At 43.8% G+C, this 14,179-nt stretch overlaps 1 protein-coding gene across 5 annotated transcripts in view; it reads left to right on the top strand.

Annotated features, from left to right (window-relative positions):
- The window catches only part of LOC102091596 (transmembrane protein 132C), a 167,558-nt gene extending 163,591 nt beyond the window's left edge, over nucleotides 1–3,967 (top strand). For all 5 annotated transcript variants that reach the window (XM_021286273.2, XM_065032800.1, XM_065032798.1 and 2 more), the window contains one exon: nucleotides 964–3,967. In XM_021286273.2, the coding sequence (XP_021141948.1) occupies nucleotides 964–2,163 (1,200 nt within the window). In that variant the 3' untranslated portion in view covers nucleotides 2,164–3,967. The remainder of the gene's footprint in view (nucleotides 1–963) is intronic.
- The last annotated feature ends 10,212 nt before the right edge of the window (nucleotides 3,968–14,179 follow it).

Raw genomic sequence — 14,179 nt, 5'->3', positions numbered from 1 at the left:
GTACGTGAGTGTAAAGGTATTAGGGCTGTTTGCGGTTTAGGTGTGGGAAGGCAAGAGCTTTGGTTTTGTGTGAAGTTGCAGGGCAGCAATCTGCCTGCACGTCTGCTGGCGAAACAGGACAGACATAAAAACAAAGACATCTCCTGCAAAGAAAGCCACTGAGACGTGGAGAAGTAAATATCTATATCATCTGGATGGGATTTCAAATGGCAAAGAGCTGACCTCTAGCTTTGTATTTGCTTCTAATGATGAATCCTAACAGTGCTACCTGCAGAGAACAAAGACGGTCCAATTAAATCCAGGCCATTTGTGTTTTTATGGTAGCAATCAGACCAGAATCCCCATCCTCCTCTCCTTGATGTAGAAACGCAGTGGACTTTTTAATTATCTCAAGCATAAAGTGTGCTATACTTAAACCTTTCTCTAGCAAAATGGCAATTGTTCTTTGAGTCTTTTTCTTTCAGGTGAACCTTCTGCTCCAGCCATTTCCAAGATACTGTGGTAGCTCCTTATTCCTGCTAAGATACCTATGCCTTGTTTAATTTGACAGCTCCATGTAACATCTGTGTATGGGGAACATGAGGAAAATACGTGTTCAAGTGCCTCTAGTAATTTTTCTGGTTTGTCTCTTTCAGCTTTTGTATGACAGGAATGACTATCTTTATAAATCATGTAAATTGTAGCTTGTTAATGGGGACTTCGGTATTACGGACATCTCGTATCAATTATTTTATATGTTCTTTTGCAAATCATTTGCAGAAAGGATAACAGTGGAACCTTTAGTGAAAAATGTGACCAATTTTCTACCCCATCAGTTGAAGCTTGGTTTGCTTTAAATGCAGTGCAGAGCCATTGTCTTCCATTTCCTCCAGCTGCCATTCAGAGCTGAGAGATTGATGAGCTGCAATGGGCTGAGCTGTTTTATTTAAGACCCTGTCTTTAACCATATCCCTCTCCTTTCAGGAAGCTGTAGTAAGCACCTGGATTCAGTTCAGTGACAGCTCTGTTACTCCGCTGGACATTTATGACCCCAAGGACTTCTCCCTTTCTGCTGTATCATTAGATGAAGCTGTTGTCTCCATCCACCAGAACGCAGCCTTAGAATGGCCAGTTGTGGCAGCAGAAGGTGAAGGTCAGGGCACGTTAATCAAGGTGGACATGATGATTTCTGAAGCCTGCCAAAAGTCCAAGAGGAAAAGTGTCCTGGCTGTGGGGAATGGCAACATCAAAGTCAAGTTTGGCCAGAATGATGCAGACTCGGATACAGGTGGAGATTATGATGCTGATGAGATTGAAAACCACGCCAGCGACCGGCGGCACAAAGCGTCGGATCAGGACCGGTATGGCCAGGATGGACGATATTATGGTAGCTCTTCAGCAGAGCGAGAAGAAGGCGCCATCAGGAAAGTCGGCACCACAGCAAAATCTGTAATAAAAAATAAAGTAATTAAAAACAATAGGCTGGATGGTGGCAAACTCTCGGACGATAGCCAGCTGCAGAACATTCCTATAGACTTCACCAACTTCCCTGCTCAAGTAGACCTCCCAAAAGGCGATGGGGGCATGGAGGAAAATGACCTGGTGCAGACACCTAGGGGCCTTAGCGATTTGGAGATCGGGATGTACGCTCTGCTCGGGGTCTTCTGCCTGGCAATTCTAGTCTTCCTAATAAACTGTGCAACATTTGCACTGAAGTACCGTCACAAGCAGGTTCTGGTGGAAGGACAGGCCACCATGACCCATTCCCATGACTGGGTCTGGCTGGGAAATGAAGCAGAACTGCTGGAGAACACAGCAGATGTCTCACCTCAGCAGGACGAGCACACAACTATTATCGACCGGGGCTCGGGTTGCGAGGAGAGCAACCAGCTCCTCAACGGCAGCGCTCAGAAGAACATTCAGAGCCAGGTTCACAGGAGCGCTGACTCGGGGGGCAAGCTCGGAAAGGAACAGAAATCTGAACCTTTACATTCACCGACATCTAAAAGGAAGCGGGTAAAATTCACGACATTCACTACCATCCCACCCGATGATGGTTGTCCTACTGTCAACTCAATCTTAAGTAGCAATGACGATGACATTAAGTGGGTGTGCCAGGATATGGACCTGGGGGACTCCAAAGAGATACGAAACTACATGGAGAAGTTCAAAGACAAAGTGTAGCTCCTTGCTGTTTTTTTGGGTTTAACCACACCTTGATGCCTTCAGTTCTACAGTATATATTGGGACAGAAGAAGGGGAGGGGAAGGAATCACCAGGAGAAATGATGAGGCAGTTTTTATAATCAGGGAAAGAAATTTGCCAAACTGTCCACGGTTTGTTTTTGTTTCTCAGTTTGTTTTGTTTTTTCCAGCAGTTATTCTGCTACTCATGGATTTAGAAAGCAGAATACAAATAGCAGAAAGGAACAAGGAAATGGTCTGACCAGTATGATGAACTGGGCAAAATGAGGTGGTGAAAATTTGCTTTATGGGTCATACAAACAGTAATGATAGTAATGTTTAAAAGTACCAAAAATATTTGTAAAAATGAAAGAGAGGATATAAGAGCATGAAAAGAATAAGCAAGACACAAACAACTTGTGTGTATTTCTAATAAAACATCACAGTTATGGACATATGACCCACAAGGAGACTTTTTAGATAGTTACTGGAGCTGTTTCTTTTCATTCCTTCATGTGAAGATGTGTCTTTGGTATTGCATATGAAGGAGAAAGAAATTACCTGCTATTTTTCTTTTTTCGTTTGTCTTGCAAGTTGAAACAGAATAATTTTCCCTCTTGTATTTTTCTTTTAAATATCTTAAGACCAGGAAGATTTTCAATTCACTAAGTTCACAGTGGACCAAGATCATTTTGTTTCTAAGTTAGCTATAAATGTCCTGTCATTTATACAATTCAAGGGACAAGTATTGATGAATAATTTCCATGTGGTGTCTCTTCTGAAAGGCGAAGCCTCCGTTGTTTCACCCTAGCTAGAAATGCGTTCTGTTTGGGAAAAGTATTCATTTTACTTTCAGCTTTGGATGGTTTCTTTAGTTGTTTGTTTTAAATTTCCACAACCAAAGTTCCCGTGTTTCACCAAGGGATGGAGGTGCTGTTTTATTTTAGCTTTTAGCAGTAACTGATGCCCCACTGGTGCATTTCATGTGTACCTGGAACTGACGCCATCACAGGCCAAATATGTACAGCCCGGATTTGGGGTTTTTTTTGCCAAGTCCGTGAATTCATGATTTTGTTCTGTAATTCTCTGGTTATGCCAATGTCAGCAGCTCTCATCAAGCTCTGAAAGCTACAAGAATGGACAGAAAGACATTGATTGTCCCCAAACTTTGATTTCCTTGTGCTGGGAGAGCTGGCCTCTGGACAGACTGTTGGGAGGGAGGGAAATATTGCTGAAGCAAAATCAAGAAATAACTAGAGGTATTTTATAGATTTTTTATTTTTTTTTTTTTGCCATTGGACCAGTTAAGGCTGAAAATTTTAGACTAGATTGTAAAGCTGATGTTTTGAATAGAAAAATACAAAACCAGTAATAAATCTGAAGCAAATACAAGAGTCATAGAGTTGTTGTGTGAGCCAGCAGAACCGTGTTGACTCAGTGCCAGTTTACACTGATAGAGGATGCAGATTGAAATCTATGCCATGAGGAAACCACTGTCATCCACAAGCTTTTGTAACTGAAAGGAAGATGTTATATCTAGCCTTTTGGAAAGCAGTATTATGTCCTGACTGTTAGCTGGAAGCACTTGCATTGTCCTGTCTTTACCCATGTATTTCTTTTGTTTTTTATTACTAAACTCAGTAGTTTGTTTTTTTTACTTGGACAAAGTCAATCCTGCCACCCAGTAACATAGATGGACATTTTAACAAGATATGCCTAGTATGCATTGTAGACTGAAAGAATGTAATATTTATTTATATATGTTATACGAATTGTAATTAAAATGCTTTACATGGCTTGACAAATAACCTCTCTTTTCCGAGGGGAGGGGTCTCCTGTCATTTCTGTGTTGATGTTCTGCATCCACTGCCAACAGCTCAAACAAAATTTAAGCTGCTTTCCGAAGAGAGGAAAATAGAGATGTATGAAAGATTTGCACTACTCTGACCCTTCTTTTGTGAACCGCTTCCCCTTCCCACCCAGCATGTGGTGATGATGATGGATGGCAGGAGAAGACAGCAGTCAGGCACAGTTCATGGCAGTGTCACTATTCATCTTGCTCATCCTCGTGCCTCCCATCAGCACGAGCAACGCCAGGGCTCTCCGTTCTGATGTGTGCAACTTTTGTGCAGCCCAGTCATAATTAATTATGTTGCTTCTCTGATTGATACAGTAGGTTCAGATGGGAGCAAGTTTCACTGAATCACAACTGACATGTACAAAGCACCCTGTATCCCAGAGGAGCCCACGCCGCTTTACAAGCCGAGCGCGGTGATGCATCAGCCGCACCTCAGGGATCAGTATATCTTCCCTGGAAAATGCAGGTGTCTCTGAGGTGAAAAAGGCACTTACAGCACAGAGCTGCAAAAACGCAGCAGCAGAGGAACAAGAAAGAGAGTGTGGAGAAAAAAATAATGCACCAAGGTCGCAGAGAATATGGTTGTTCAAAGTGCATTTTTAAGAAGGCTGTTAATGTGCTGAAGAGCCCCTGTTCCAGCACAGACGAACGATGGCATCTCCAGTAACGCAGTGCTCCCCAGCACCTCCTGGGATACTGGTACAGCGCTGATTGGAGAGGAAAGGGCTATTTAATTACTAAAACACAGTTTCTAGTCCAGGCACCCTGAGTTTGCTCTTTGCTTTTGGCAGCTGAGGCTTTATAGGATCAGAAGAGAAAAGGGTATCTCCATCTGACATGAACAGCTGGCTACAGAGAGAAAACCTTGCGAGGAAAACTCATCTTGCTCTGTGTTTCCATGATGACGTGTGCATGTCTTCTGTCTCACTGCATTGTCCAAGAAAAGTATTCCGTAGTGAATGAAAACATTATTCCTAATTCCCCTCCTCTCCAAAAGCTCAAGTGCTATTTTCAAGAAAGAAAAAAGTGTCCTCATTGAAATTAAAAGGGAGGGAAATAAAAGTTTCCCATGAGAAACTACTTTACAATTCCTTTTCAAAACAGTGATGTAAATTTTTGTTGAAAGACATATTCCTATATTAACACAATTCAGATTGGCTTCAACATTGCTGAAGAGGAGCACAGTTCTTCTGTTATGAATAGGAAAATTATAGCTTATTCATTGTTTCAGTATTCATTGAAATAATCACCATGTTTTGCGTTTTGTTTGTTGGCTGCATGTATAGTTCTCTGTTGTTGGTGGATTCAGACTTAGGCAGTTTGAAATAACTACCCTTTGGAAAAATTAATGTTAATATATAGCGATGATCCTTGTGACATTGGCCAATACACCCGTGATACCCCCTTGGGAGTCACATAACATTAATGATTAGCCATGTGTCAGTTCTCAGTGACAGTATTTTGTCATTATATTTCAATTAGCAAAGATAGTCTCTGGATAGTCTCTCTGAGTGGGTGGTGTGGTAGGCTTGCACACGTGGGGTCCATTGGCTGCAGCCCGTAACCCTGGGTTGGATGCTTGCTGTTTGCAAATACAGTGGCATTTTACACACACTGCACATCACCATGGACATTTGTTACATTTCTGACTCACCCTTTAACTTCTCTGTGCCATAATAATCACTTTGCAAGTGACAATAATCACATGCAACATGAGCACGCACATGGCCAAAGGGGGTGGCTTAAGCAGCAGTTTCTAAGTGCTGCAGGACTCAGGGCAGTCACTGTGGTCACTTTCCCAAAGCAAATTAAATGGCAACATGACATCCCTGAAACACATCACATGGTTTTCTCTGGTGTTTTTTTACTAATGTATACCTGTTATTGATGTCTTATAGTTTCTGAGTTATCAACTAGTGGACATTGGCAACATGGTGAGGTTTTAAAGAAGACACCTGACGTGCTGCCCATCGTAGTATGACATCGTCCTATAGCAAAGAAGAAGAATCGCTACTCCAGGTTCTGTACCGTATATGTGACAGTAGTTGAAATATGGAAAATATGTTCAGACAGGGCATGACGTGTTTAACAACAAGCCCACATGATGCAAGGCCTGTGATGGTTGGAGGGAGGAGGACTTGGGAAGCCTCTCCATCCCAATCTCCATCCTCTCCATCCCAGCTCTTTTGTTAGTGACAACTACAGAATTTTTGTCTAGATCCAGACCTGGGGTAAACCTCCATTGAGTCCATCTGCTAGAGCCATGCTAATTGACAGCAGCCAGGAATTTGATTTAATATATATGAGAAATCCCTGACTGTTTAGGAAGAGTTTTAAAGCTGCTTTGCCATGTGATAGAACTGAATTTAAGTGCTTCCCAGGATGAAGGGGTTGTTTGCCCCTGCCAGGAAAGCAGGAAGATAACGATCCCAAGAGTGCTTTGGAGACGTGGCTGGGACTGGGTCAATGCCACCTCTCCTGGCACAGCCTGCCCTTCCTCAGCAGCAGGAATTGTTTCATGAGTCTTGATATTTCCTTGGCTAACGCCTGCCAGCCTGTTTCTTGAGGACATTGCATCAAACAGAGCAGCGAGAGCATCTCCTGCAGCCGAATGTACCTGCTGCCTTGGTCCGGGCTGGCTGAGCTGCTGGGAAATCTCGGCACTGGTTCTGTCTGGGCTTTCTGGAGGTCTTGAGCCCAGAGGAAGCTTAGAAGAGGCCATTGATTTTGACTCCTGTGACTCATGTCTGAACAGGAGCATGTCTTCAAAATCACACTGTCTTTGCAAAGGAAGACGGGCTGAATTTGAAGAGACAGCAGAGGGAATTATAAAAAGGGAAAAACTCAGACCTGCCTTCACATCTTATTTTTCTGAAGCTACAGAACATGGTGCTTCAGAGGCAGATAGTGAAATTTTTCAGTTTTTCTGGTGTTGACCAAAAATTCTGTCAGAGCCCAGTTCTGAGCGAGCCACCATAAATGATCATCTCAGCAGGGAGGAAACCACCGGGCTGTGAAATATCATTTATTTGAGAAATTCACATCAGGTCAAATGCCAGGATTTACATTTCTTAAGCTTTGCTGTGCTGCAGTTACAAAGGCCCAGGGATGGGGTGCAGAGAGCTGCTCTGAACATCACTCCTGGCAACACGCCTGACTTGCCAGATGAGGGAATCTACGAGTGCCAGGGGCGCGTGGCTGCAAAGATAACACGCTGCAAGGTACATTTTTCTGTCAAGGAGCCAACGTGGAAATTCATTAATAATAATTTGCACTTAGAGGAGCCTTTCATCTGAGGAGCTCAGTGACTTCCAGTTGTTGGTAAAGGATAAAAATGTGAGCAGGCTGAAGGGGCCCTGCTTTCCCAAATGAAATGGTGCTGGGTGAGCACGTTCCCCTTCTCAAGGCTGTGAAGGAGCACAGCTGTGCATGGGCCGGGCTGCTGGAGGGAGGCAATTAGTGGAATCACCTGGTGCCATCCATAAGTAACAAGGAGGGCGAGTATTTGGGTGGTTGCAGATGAAGGTCAAGCACTGGGTGAAAATTGCAGTGCAAGAGAAGGGAGTGCATGAAGGTGAGAGAAGATGTGAAGCTCTTATTTTGCTGTCAGGCTGCGGGCACAGAATGGACCTTGGTGGAAAAAGTGAGTCCTGCTTTGTTTGGTTTTGTCTGTTTTGGTGGGGTTTTTTTGATGTTACTACTGGGTTGTGTTTGTAGGGCTCATGCCTTACCTTTGGCAAGGGGAAGGTCACTGCTAAGGAATAAGGTGCCATTTTCCCAGTATATATGCATAGGAACACCTCATAGTGCAAAGTGAACATGGTACCTCCTGGATCAGATGCTGGATCCTGAATCCTTTTGATATGCCTTAACTGCTAAGAAGTCTGTGTTCCTTCAACTGGGGAGCATGCTGACTTCCCCTCAGCTTCTAGAAATACTTTAATATTGATTAAATTTGAGAGATTACCTGAAAAAAGCCTTTGGTTTTGGAAAGCAAGGATGCTGTTAGCTCATGGTGCTACACCCAGCTTGTTGGGTTGGAAACAGCGTAGTGGCCTCCAGTGTCTGCATAAGTTTTTCTTCTTTCCTCCTTGCCAAGCTCCAAGGCCAAGTAGCCACAGCAGCAAGAGCATTGTTCTGTTTTGGAAGACTCCTAGGCTGGATTTCAGACCTTAAAATGTAAGCTATCAGCAAAAATGCAGCAGCAGACAGAGATAATGATGCAAATTACCAAATAACTCTCCCTCTTGATTACTTGTTTTGGACAAACTCAGACCCATTCTTTTTATGCTTATGCTAGGGAGGGGTCACAGCTCTTTGTGCAAGTGATGGTGTCAAAGCCAGCTGCAAGTGTCTTGAGACAATCTGATGCTCAGCTGAGCCGTATCAAGTTGCAAAGACACCTTGTGCAAATCACCCCCTTGGCTGCTGCAGGACTTGCTTTGTGCAGCGTCGGGCACGTTGCAGCCCATCGTGCATCTTTCTGGAGACGCAGTAGCATGTTTAGAGATACTTGGTGACTTTTTTTAGCCCTCTGTTTGCCCCTCGAGCCTGTACCTGAAGGTTTTTCAGGCAGCTGGTTTCCAGCATGCTCTATGGCTGTGTAGGGTGGTGAGTGTGGGGACACCAAAGTCCCTCTGTGCTCTGGCTGTAGCTTCTGATCCCTGCTGAGCCCTGTGCTGTGAGATGGCTGGAAGGGTCACATCTGAGCTCCTGAATTCAAATAATGTGAGGAGCAACCCAATTTCTGGAAGCAACAGTGTAGGTTGGAATCCTTCATAAACAGATTGTGGCACTGTAATTATCTGGACGCTTTTGTCTGGCTACAAATGCAGCATAGGAGGGAAATTTTGGAGAAAGGTGTTTGGTGACTTTGCCACCATCTCCCACGTGGCCTGGTGGAAGAGGCACCTGGCTGAGCAATGCCTGTTCTGCTGTCAGCCAGATCAAACTGCTCACTCACGGTTGTTTCTGTGGCTGGTGGATATTTAAAGCTGCCATCTAGCTTCCTGAGGTTGCAGATTTCGCTTTCAGCATCACTAATGAAAAGCCACTTGGCACAAATTCATTTTATTCAGATCTGTGGGGAGAGAGAAGGTGGAAAGAGATGTGGACGGTTTATAGTACAGAACTAAAGAATGAGAGCAGAGTCCTATGAGAGAAAAGATGAAGACTTAAAATCTGTGAAGGCTAAGATTGCTTTCTGTAATGTGTGTATAATTTCCCTGGGTGGGAATTATAATTTTCCCAGTTTGGGGGTAAGATCTACACAACCCCTCTGAGGCTTAGCATGTGCTTAGGCTGTAGCTTAGCACATGCTTAGCACAGTTCCATTGCCTGGCTGTCTTGATGTGGAGTGGGAGCATCACCTAGGGCTGTAAATAAACATGTCATCTGGCTGTATGTGATAGTGACCTATTCTGGGGACAGTTCAAAATTGTATGTTTTCTGATGATGGGGAAGATTTTGGTTTCTAAGCTGAGTTGTACAGCTTCTGAGGCTCCAGCTGGACAAGCTGCACTGCAGGCAGAGAGCCCCGTTGGAGGCAGACAGGCACCCAAAATGCTGTGTAGCTGATAATTGTCACTAAAGTGTCATTTAGTAGCAATTGCTATAGGAGCAGAATTATCTGGGGACTCTTCTTTGGTTATGGTGACACTGTACATCTTGTAAAACTGAGCTGAGGTTACTGTAAAGATGAGACTCTTAATTTAATATGATATTGCTACAGGGTCTGTTCATGGATTGTCTGAAAAGATTAATATTCTTTAACAGCAACACTTTGGCAAATCAAGGCACCATTTCCCATTCTTCCACTCCACCCCTTGTGTTTTGGATCTGCCATTTACTTTTTCCATCATCCTCTAGGTTCATTGCACCATGTCCGTCAGCTTCACACGAGTTTTACACCCTTTTCTTTAATGTGCTCCAAGAATATCTTCTCTGCTTTGTAGGGCATTGTCTTATTGATTTAAAGCCCACCATTACCTGGAGTTGGCCTGACACTTGTGGCTGAAGGGCAGATCCACAGACACATGCTCGTGAGATATCCAGCTTACCTCCAGTAGAAAGAAATTAAACATTTATATAAGAATTACAAGTGTGTGACACTAAAGTGGCCAGAGTGAATTATCACCCGTGATAATGTGCAATGATGAGTAAGTGCTGTGGTTCATCGTAGCAATGAATGGCTATGAACTGTAGCATTTCCCATTAAGTTTCCCAGAGCTTCATGTTGTGAGGGTCTCTGAGTACAGACCTCTTGTAAAACAGGTTTTTGGAGAGCCCTGCATGGTTCGGGTTCCCTCCTGGCAGTCCTTCAGTAGCATCATCTGGCCATGAAGTAATTGCTGTGGTAGGGCTCGTATTTATTCAGCTGCTACCTGTAGAAGGAGCAGATCAAAACAATTTTTTTCTGTTTAGAAAAGGCTAAAGACACAGAGGTTTGCTTGCTTATTTTCTTTCTTTGAGTCTCCTCCCCCTTCTACCTACATGGGAATAAGCTGGGTTGAAAAATCCAGCCTAGTTAAGCTGAGGTAGCTGGAAGCTCAAGGCTAAAGATGCAGATGTGCCTCTTCTCAGTGTCCTTCTGTTTGCCAGCGCAGGTGTATGGACCTGCAGCCAGTTATATTCCCAGTTGCATAAGCTACTGGGGAGTGTTGGGGAGGAGAAGCATGTGTGGAAAGGACAGAAGGAGGAGAGGAGGCTTGTATGTCTTCCCAGCTTTTGTTGTGTCTTATTTTAGTTCAGTATTTTCAATATCCTAATTTAAATCGCCCTTAGCTTTGGGTTTATGAACCTGGTTATGCTTTGATAAAATAACCAGTCCTGTGTACTTACAGGTTTTATTAAAAAGATGAGCCAATAAATCTAAAATGAAATTGGCATTTTGCTAAATGAATGCAGTACAATTTCACCAAACTACCAGAATGGAATAATACAGCAATCAAAGCCTGCAATTAAAACCGAATCCATAAATAAGTGGATTCAAATTAACAATTTGCCAAATTAAACCAGCAGGTAATCAGATTCAACGATAGGGTTGATGCTAAGAGGAACTGCTCTGTGTTGGTGTCCTTGGAAAAAACATATGGAGGAACCAAGTCCTTTCAATAGATACAAACCAGTGCTCTGGGCAGCACAGCCCTTCAGCTGGTGGTGGCATCAGCACATGGGAAGGGTGTGCAGGTGAGACATTACATGAAACCCTTCCTAGGGATGTGCCTCAATGCAGATGAATGCGGAGAATTGATTTGCCTGTGTGTCTTGCATGAAGCTGTCAGGATGTGCAGCGAAAGTGTGGCTTGTTTGGGTCTCGTTCTCTTCTCCCAGTCCTGCTCTTTTACCGTCGGTACCCTGAATCTTCCAGCAGACTTGGGTATCGGGGTAATGCTGGAGGAGTTTCAGGAGACAAGGTGACTATTGCCCACCTCCCCGCTTCGGTGTGCAGCAGGATCCTGCACTGCCAGCGCCAGCCCGTAGTGGCACAGGGAAGGTGATAATAAATGACCTCCTTACTTCACAAAACCTGCTCAGTTAGCAGCAAGCATATGTTCTTTCAGAAATACTCTGATAGCAGCGTGAGGGCAGAGGGGGGAGGCCAGCCAGGAAGCTTGATGTCAGCCTTCCAGCTGAGGTAATGGACATAAAAATCTCCATATGCTGAGAAGTCACTTTAAGAAAAAGTATTAACCTAATGAGCCCCTTTGTATTTTCTCTCATCAAGCATCAGTTGTTTCCTGCCTTAAATTAGGAAACCAGTACACGTAATGTCATAACTTGTGTTTTGGAGTTGCTAGAACAAGTTGGTTTGCCCTTTAGAGTAAATTCACTTCAAATTCTGTCTGCAAATGTGTCCACTTTGTGTTTGTATGGACCAGGGAACTTTGTTGGACTAAGTTGGCATGGTGAACACTGGATTCTGGAACAAACCCATGGCCCTTTAGTAGGAAGTTCAAAATAAGGCAACCAAAATAATGATGACATTCAGAACAGCTTTTATTGGAAAGCAGGAATTCACGTAGAGGTAATGCAGGAATCGCCCCAGGGAAAGGCGGTGGGTGGAGGCGGCTCACAGGAGCTGCGTCCATGTGTTTAACCAAAAATGGATGGTTGAACAAGGCTTGATGCAATTTGGGGTCTAAAAAGGCCTGCAAATATGATTGCTGGCAATTTCCCATCAGAGCCCTGTGGCTTAATTAGACAAGTTTAATTAGTTCAGTTCCATGCAGCATTGCTCATCTGTAGGAACTGGGGTTTTCTGAATCTTTCTCAGATGTTGGTGGCATGATGGTTAAAAATGCAATTTGAAGGCTTTTGCAGAACTCTCATTATTGCGGAGCTGTAAGAAGTGACTCTCTTCAGCCTTGGGCTGTTAGTCAAAATTAAGATGGGTATCACTGCTGAACGCTACAGAAGCTACTTTGGACATGAAGTCTTTCACTGATAAGCGCCTAAATCCTTTGGTTTAAATTGGAACTTGGTGTTCCTGGGTTCAAGGATGTGATCTAGTAGGAAACAGTTAAAATCATAGCAAGCACCCAGTTCTGAGATAGTAGAATTCAGCTGCAGAAAATCATGATCCTTGAGCTCATCTCTTTGAGCTCTACATCTAAAAGAAATATTAGCAATTACGTGGCAGAAAATCAAGCTGAAAGAGATGGACTCACTCGGCATCGTGCAGTGCCCCATAGGGCTGGGCACTGTCTGTCCTGGGCTTCCGTCCAGAGGTTTCGTCAGTCTGATGCTTATGAAGAAAAATTCTAATGCATCTATTATAAGAAAAAGGTAGCTTTAAGATTTCAAGGTTAATTAAAACCAGACTGACAGTGGGGAAGATCGGGAGCTGGTGTATTCCTAAATAGCCAAGAAAAAAATTATTATATCAGGAATGTAAGTGCTTACTTGACATAGTAAAGAGAGAGTACGGAGTGCAGAAGTCTTGGGCAAGATTGCAAGAGGAGATGAGCTGCTTAACCGGTGTCCGGACATCACAGACGTTGTACAGATGCTCCGCACCCAAGTGCATGCAGCGGGACTTGCCAGGAGATGGCACTCCAAGTATGGAATGCTGCGTGTTCTGCAGTCCTGTCTGCTTGCTCCTCATCTATGGGGTAATAGTATAATACAGACGTAGAGCTGATGGAGTTCTGTATAATAGGTATAGCCTAAGGTTTTGTAATCAGATCGGCAGTTAAAGGAGGAACAACTTTAGGGATGATATAGGTGGAGTGTTGTTGATCATGTAGGTATAAGCTTAATTATTGTGCAAGTGCTTTCCAAAAAGAATCGTAGAGCGATCTGCTATCAAAGTAGATTAATTTTGGTACTGGAAGTTCCACACCCTCTTAAATCACTTGTGATGCATTAGGTAATAGAAGTAAAGCGACTTTTTGTCTAAAGGTATAATTCTCCTTGAATCCAGCTTGGCTTGTGTTTAAAATCTTCAGGAACGAAAAATTCCTGCCTCAAATGAAAACTTTGAATAAAACAAAAGCTGTTTGGGAAAGTTCTGGTTTTTGTAAAAGCTGAAGGTTTTAAAACGCTTCAATGTGTAGCAAGTGGCTAGAATGACAGAGTGAGTTTCTGGAGAGATTCCATGCAGCAGGTGAATGCTTTAGGGTTGATTCTGGTTTTGTTGCTCATTTTTTGTGATTACTTTTGTTTAGTCTTTAGGGATTTCTGATGGTTCAGGCAGCGGATGCACTTGTGGAGTCCTTGGGCAGCTTCGACTCGTGCTGTTCTAGTCTGACATGACCGTGGTACCCAGGAACCCCCTGCTTGGCAAGGATGCTGGTGATGCTGAAGGATGCGCATGGGAGGAAAGCTCATCCCAGAGAGGTGGTTGCAGAAACAGAAAAGCTTGAGGGGAGGCAGGCAGCTCCCCTGCTGCTTCTGATAATAAAACAAAGCACAGAGAAGCAGAAAGGGGTTTTGATCATGTTTTCCTCCTCTGCAGGATTTAAAGGTCTTTAACAAGTTGGCAGATGTTAGTGGAAGGCATTTCCTGTGGCTTTGGGAAGAATCTGGACCTTGAAGCCTTAATAAGGGCTGACCTCTGAGGACGACAGACACGATGGAGCAGTGGGGGCTTGGGGGCTGCCGGCTCTGACCTGCTTCACCTTGGTCTCGCACTTTGTACCAAAGAGTGTCTACATGA

The sequence above is a fragment of the Columba livia genome, chromosome 17 (genome assembly GCF_036013475.1).
Source record: "Columba livia isolate bColLiv1 breed racing homer chromosome 17, bColLiv1.pat.W.v2, whole genome shotgun sequence".
Classification (NCBI taxonomy): domain Eukaryota; kingdom Metazoa; phylum Chordata; class Aves; order Columbiformes; family Columbidae; genus Columba; species Columba livia.
Note: the sequence above shows the minus strand (reverse complement) of the source record. Positions and strands in the feature narration are given on the sequence as shown.